General features: G+C 42.8%; 1 protein-coding gene across 1 annotated transcript; it reads right to left on the reverse strand.

The window, feature by feature from the left end:
• Positions 1–341: 341 nt before the first annotated feature.
• On the reverse strand, positions 342–797 carry LOC142457828 (NADH dehydrogenase [ubiquinone] flavoprotein 3, mitochondrial-like). Its single transcript, XM_075558927.1, has one exon. It carries the CDS (start codon positions 741–743, stop codon positions 414–416), a length of 330 nt encoding a protein of 109 aa, XP_075415042.1. The 5' UTR covers positions 744–797; the 3' UTR covers positions 342–413.
• Positions 798–6,984: the final 6,187 nt, after the last annotated feature.

Here is a 6,984-nt window from a genome sequence, read left to right on the forward strand (position 1 = left end):
GATGGAGTTAATCTAGACTACTGAAACATCCGACTGTGTGTGTGTGTGAGAATCAACATAGGACTTTAGGGACAGCAAAATAAACACCCTGCCCACCCCACCCCCGTAACTATAACCTATTAATAACCATTTTGTCTAAGTGAAACTTTTAAATAATTTTATTTTGTTGTGGTTGAAAATATACACAGTAGAACATCTGCCCATTCAACAGTTTCCACATATATAATTCAGTGACGTTGATTACATTCTTTGAATTCTTAGCCTCTTTTCTAAGTTGTTCCTTTTCATTGATAACAACTCAACCTCCTAAATTTTCGCCCCCAACAGTTTTTTTGTTTTTTTTTAACTGTGGAGCAGATTTTATTTCTGCAGGCCCAAAGCAGCAAAGACGGGCAGGTGCAAGCTGGGAGCTCTCAGTGCCGTGGCGACTCGCGTCCTGAAGAAGGCTGAGGCATTCTGAACTTGGAAAGGTCCAGGTTCAAGTCCAAGAAGGTGTACTCGTTGTAGTCATGGTGCTGGAGGTTCTTGTAGGTGGTGTTATCAAAGGGCTTGACGGGGGCAGCAGCGGGCTCGGCCTTTTTTGGTGGATTTTGTTTCTTGGGATTCGGTGGCAGTCCCTTTTCACTCTTTCCTGACTTTGTGGCCAGAGAAATGGTGGAAGCGAATCCTCGAAACACCCCTGCTTGGAGCCCAGTCTTCAGCGCCCCAGCTCGTCCTTGCCGCAGCAAAAGCGGGGCCGCCATGGCTGTGACACCGGAGCGAGCGGGCCTGGGGGCCGCGCCAGGCCGAGGACGCACCGGAGTCCCCAACAGTTTTATTGACTTTTCATCCACTTCTTACGATTCGATGGTTCAATCATATCAAGGAGAGTTGTACAATTGTGGTAGAAACATAATTTCATGTCAACTAGACAAATAGGTATAGGGTGTAGTCTAGTCTGTCAGTTAGGTCACACAACTTCCCTCTTCATCTCTGGAGGCGGGTCACACTCTCTGCTTCACCTTCCTGTGGAGGAAACACTCAGAGTGGGAGGAGCCACTTGGAGACGTGCTCCAGTGTGGCGATGCTTCCACCGCCACTGGGTCCACAAGACATTCCACCCACCAGCCCGTGATCTTCCTGCATTCGGCATTATTGCATTGCATGTTCTGTGTGAGTCTAAAGAAGAATTTATGGACTAATATTGGACATTTAGGCTAATATCGGACTTATGGACTTGATCTGGGCTGGGCTGCTTTCTCAATATACAATTGCTCTTTGATATACAGTTCTCTCTTACACACATGAATGTCTCTGGATTAGATTCTCTAGTCAACCCGGCCTAAGACACAATCATAACCAAAATCAATTTTAGAACATTTTCTTCTCCATGCACTCCTTGTTATTAGTGTAATTATTATTTTTAATCATGGCAAAATATACACAACAAAACATTCTGCAATTCAACAACTCTACATGTAGGATTCAGTGCCCTTGATTATATTCTTTGTGTTGTACAACCACTATTAATATCATTTTCCAAAGTATCCTACCACCGTTAATATAAACTCAATGCCCCCTAAACAAAAACTCTTCCTCATTTACCCATGGTAATCATTGGTCAACTTTTCATTTTTTGTGGTTTTCTTGTTATAAAATTCATATATCATTGTGATAAGAGTTGTATGAGGATGAATAAGCAAATGTGGTGAAGAAAGCTGATGGTGTCCGGTTTTCAAAAGGTATAGTGTCTGGGGTCTTAAAGGCTTGAAGGTAAACAAGTGGCCATCTAGCTCAGAAGCAACAAAACACTCATAGAAGAAGCATACCAGCCTGTGCGATCACGAGGTGTTGAAGGGATCAGGTATCAGGCATCAAAGAACAAAATATCATATCATTGTGAATGAGGGGGAGTGTGGAGTGGGGACTTAAAGCCCAATTGTTGGCCACTGGAGATCCTCTTGCAGAGGGGTCTAGGGGAGGAAATGAGTCAGTCAGGGTGCAATGTAGCACCAATGAAGAATACAGCTTTCCTCTAGTTCCTAAATGCTTCCTCCCCTCCCCCACTGTGATGATCCGAATTCTACCTTGCAAGTCTGGCTAGACCAGAGGATGTACACTGGTACAGATAGGAGCTGGAGGCACAGGGAATCCAGGGCGGATGATCCCTTCAGGACCAGGGGTGTAATTGGCGATACTGGGAGGGTAGAGGGAGAGAGGATTGGAAAGAGGGAACCAATTACAAGGATCTACATGTGACCTCCTCCCTGGGGGATGGACAACAGAAAAGGGGGTGAAGGGAGATGTCGGACAGGGCAAGATATGACAAAATAATATTTTATAAATTATCAAGGGCTCAGGAGGGAGGAGGGAGTGGGAAGGGAGGGGAGAAAAAAAGAGGACCTGATGCCAAGGGCTTAAGTGGAGAGAAAATGCTTTGAAAATGATGAGGGCAATGAATGTACAGATATGCTTTACACAATTGATGTATGTGTGGATTGTGATAAGAGTTGTATGAGCCCCTAATAAAACATTTAAAAAAAAAAAGAGTTGTATGAGCCCCCAATAAAATGATAAAAATTCACATATCATACACTTTCATAATGAAGGGGCTTTAAAAAAGAGTTGTATATACTTCACCACAATCATTTCTAGTGTTCCCTCCCCCTCCTCCATTCATTGTTTACTCCTAAAGTTCCTTCATATTAATTATTGTCTCTATGTAACCACTCCTTTTGTGTTTCATAAATGGGAAGTGTAACAGAAAGAATTAAAAACAGAAGATAAAGGAAACAGAAAGAAAAAATAGTAATAATGTAAAAATTAAAATAATGTAGTGAGTAAAAAAAAAAAGTTACCACAAGCAATAGTAAAAAAGCCAGAGAAGAAATTTCTGTCAGGGAGCAAGCAGGAAATATTTAAACCTAGAACAAATTCAGGTTCAGTCAAGAGGGAGATCAACTTATTACTACCACATTATACTATGGTTTGATGCACCACAATCAAGTTCACAATAATCTCTGTTTGATAGTGAAGGCTTAATCTGACCAGGTACTCTGCAGTGGATTTGGGGCTCCCATTGTCCTGCATAGTCTTTGTGGTAGTCTGGTGTCAATTTGAGGATTAAGACTGTCGGGGTGGAGTCTAGACTGTCAATCAGGATATAGCCAATGAGGCCTTTGTGTGGGCATGGTCTTCTCCTGAGAATTCTGGAACTCCTGTATTTTCCTCTTTAGAGGGGGGAGACACTTCTCTCTCTCTGCTCACTCCCTTGGAGAACATTCTACTGACAAGACACATGGCACTAAGTTGATAGACCCTGTGCCCTGGGAACTGGAGAAGCCATGTGGAGCCTCCTGCCAGTGCTGAGATGCTTACAACGCCACTGGGTCCAAAGGCTTTCTACCCCCTGGCCTGTGATCATCCTGCATTCAGCGTCCTTGCATGCGTTTCGTGAGTCTGAAGAGGATTTTATAGACTGGTATGTGACATATGGGTTAATATTGGATTTATGGGCTTGGACTGGGCTGGGCTGGGATGTTTTCTCAATATTCAACTGCTCTTGTATATAAACCTCTTTCTTATACACATATGTATGTCAATGAATTTGTTTTTCTAGTCTACCCAGACTAACACAGTCTTCTACAAATTGGGTGTTCACAATTTAAACGCTGAGACTTTCCCTTCCTATGTGGATTTTGTTATCATCACCTTTGGATCACAAAGGCTTTGGTGAGGACTTAGTTGACACTTCACTTAGATGGCTGCTTATTTGGATATAAGCCTTTAAGACTCCAGACCCTATTCCAATTGACATCCAGTTAGAACCATCTGCTCTCTTTGCCATACTTTGCTGTAGCACCCTTATCTTCACATGGGTGAGTGTTGAGCAGGTTGGCCCCCCCCTAAATGTCTTAACTAATCTTCTGAGGTGTTATTTTCAGCTTGATACAATAACAATAGATCTGAACAGACCACAATGCTGAAGGCAGGTATTCTATACTGGTTAAGCTATTGTTTAGTTTCAAGAAGACTTCAGGGGATATTTTGGTTTTAAGGTATAAGCCTTAAAGATTATCTCAGGGGAATCGTTTCAGGGGTCATCCAGCTTCTATGGATCCGGGACGTCTGGAGTCCACAAGAGTTTTAAACTTCAACAAAGCATAACATTTTAACACCGACACACCAAAGCACAGTCTCAGAGACAGGAGAGTTCTTTAACTTGAGTATATTTGTCTTCATGAGAAATACATTGCCTACCTTCTTCTCAGTTCATTACTTTGCAGTGAGAACTTTGCCATGGTCTGGCAACTTCTGAAACCTTTTCTGTTTCTAGGGGGCGTTACAGTCCTTGTCATCTGTGGTAGTCACCCAATCTGCTATCAATTTAAGGGATTAGAGTATAGGGGTGAAGTCTAAACTGTCAATCTGGAGATAGCCAATGAGACTCCTGTGTGGTCATGGACTTCTCCTGTGAATTCTGGGAAATCTGGTACTTCCTTCTTGGAGGCGGAAGACACCTCTCTCTCTCTACTACTCCCTGGAAGACATTGCAGAAGACAAGCCACATGGATGCAACCAGACCTTGGAAGCTGGAGAAGCCACAGAGAGACCCCTGCCAGCACTGAGACTCTTTCTACCCATTGGCTTGTGATCATTCTGCATTTGTCTTCATTACATGCGTTTCCTGAGTCTTAAGAGGACTTTATAGATTGGTATTGGATATACAGGCTAATATCAGACATATGGCCTTGGACTGGACTGGGTTGGGATGTTTTCTCAATGTTCAGTTCCTCTTATACTTAAATCTCTCCCTTATATACATATGTGTGTTTATGAATTTGTTTCTCTAGTCTACCCAGACTGACACATCATCTGAAAACAAATCTGTTGGCTGTGGATTAGTCTCTGTCATGAGCGGCTCTTTGAGAGGCTAGCTTGTGGCTTCTCAGATGCCCAGTACAGTGCCTGATAGAGCAAGAGATGAAATAAATTAGAAAGTGGAATCATCCCAGATGTGCATGGAAGAGTAAACTCCAGGATTAGGGGTGAGCCCATGATATTTCTGGCCTAGCCCAAGATAGGCAGGAAGTGGTGAAATCAGTTCTCAAGCCCAAACTCATTGTCCTTGAGATTTTGATTCAGTGGCCCTATTGGACAGGGTAGAACTGTCTCCAAGGGCTTTTGAGACTGTCGCTCTTTATGGGACGAGCAAGCTTCATCTGAGCAGCTGGTGATTTCAAACTGTTGACCATGTAGTTAGCAGCCCAGTGTGTATCACTACACCACCAGGGCTCCCAAGTCAGCCTTAGGCTCAAATTAATTTAGCAAAGTTTTAATAATCTAAGTCCTGTCTAAAATCTAATCTAAAGTAGGCTTCAAAAGTTAAAAAAAAAATCATAGACACACCATCATTTTAGTCTGTATAATAGATGCTGCCAGAATTCCAGGCCTTGCTTTGCCACTCACTGGCTATATGTCCTTGTCAACATGTTTCCATACCTTGGGTTCCTTATATTTATGAAATGTGGGCAGTAACTGTACTTGCCTCATAAAGTCCTTCTGGGGAATACATGATTTGATGGACTTTGGAAAGTGCTGTTCATATAGTTAGTGTTCAATTATCATTTTGACTAATAAGCCTCAAGAAACATGGGAGGGAAAATAATTAAAATGACCCCAAAAGAAGTCCTGGTGTATTTGAAATCATTAAGACTAGAGGAGGAAAATTATTATAGTTAATAAAATTCAGAAGGGAATTATAAGCCTTATGAAACATCTTTCTCCCTAAAGATAACAATGACTGAATATATAGAAGGTTAAAAATGAAATAAATTCATGCAGAAATGATGCATCATGCATTCATAGTTCAGAGAACTAGATCTGGTCTGGTGTATATCCTTCCTACACATGAGAAGTAGAATTTCTGGTTGGCACATTAAAATGATCTTGGAAACCTACAAAAATATCACTGCCAAACCCACACCCTAAGGCTATTAAATCAGAATGTCTGGGCCCAGTCATCTGCGCCTTTTAAAACGCTCTCTCAAGTACTCTATGGTGCAGCGGGATTTAGAAAGGTCTGCGTCAATCAGCTTCTCGAGAGCAACTTAATCTTTTTGTCATGTCTATCATTTACACGTCTGCCATCCTCATTTGGAACTCCACACCTTGATAACTTTCTGTTAATGTTTTCTCGCTGCCTCTATTAGCTTCTGATGCAAGGTGTCAGGTGCAACCTTCTCAGGAGCAGTGCACACCCTTCTCAACCATTTTAAGGAGAAAGAGCACATAACATGGTAGCACAAGTCCATGCACGCGTGAGGAGCATGCAGCCAGCGGCATGCGTCCACGCCTTCCCTAGGCACCCCATTGGTTCATTGGATTATGCACAGGGCTGCGCGGATGGAAAAGTAAGCGGTTCAAAGCTACCAGCCTGCTCCTGTGGGAGCAAGATGAGAGGCTTTCTGCTCCCCAAAGCTTTACAGCGTTGGACACCCACAGGGGTGTTATGAGTCAGAATTGACTCCATAGCAGCGAGTGCTTTGAGTTTATCATGCCTGCGATTTTGACTAGTGTACAACTGCCCCCTAGGATTTCAAACGAAATCGACGACAGCCGACTGCCACATCTTTCTCCTCCCAAACAGTTGGTGCGTTTCAACCTCAGACGTGTGATTAGCAGAAGACGGCTTAAACCACCGTACTACCAGGGCGTCTTCGGGAAATACAGACAAGAACAGTAGCGACAGCAATAATAATACCGATTACTTGCACCAGTTCCTCCGGTGACAAAGCAGAAAGGTTGTCTAATAACATCACGGACTGCAATAGTTTTTGTTGGTCAAGTGAACTAAAGATGACAAGAAGTAGGTAGCTACAAGGGGGAGAATAAGGATCTTCGAGGCCAGTCTGCTGTCTGCAATATATTTTCTGAATTCTTAATGTCATCGGAACTATTTTCCCGAGGAAATAAAACCTTCAAATACCGAGCGCTTTTTTCACA

Source organism: Tenrec ecaudatus, chromosome 10 (genome assembly GCF_050624435.1).
Source record: "Tenrec ecaudatus isolate mTenEca1 chromosome 10, mTenEca1.hap1, whole genome shotgun sequence".
Classification (NCBI taxonomy): domain Eukaryota; kingdom Metazoa; phylum Chordata; class Mammalia; order Afrosoricida; family Tenrecidae; genus Tenrec; species Tenrec ecaudatus.

Bases quoted from the DNA above. Each gene is read 5' to 3' on its own strand.
- LOC142457828 (XM_075558927.1), bottom strand. From the start codon at position 743: ATGGCGGCCCCGCTTTTGCTGCGGCAAGGACGAGCTGGGGCGCTGAAG.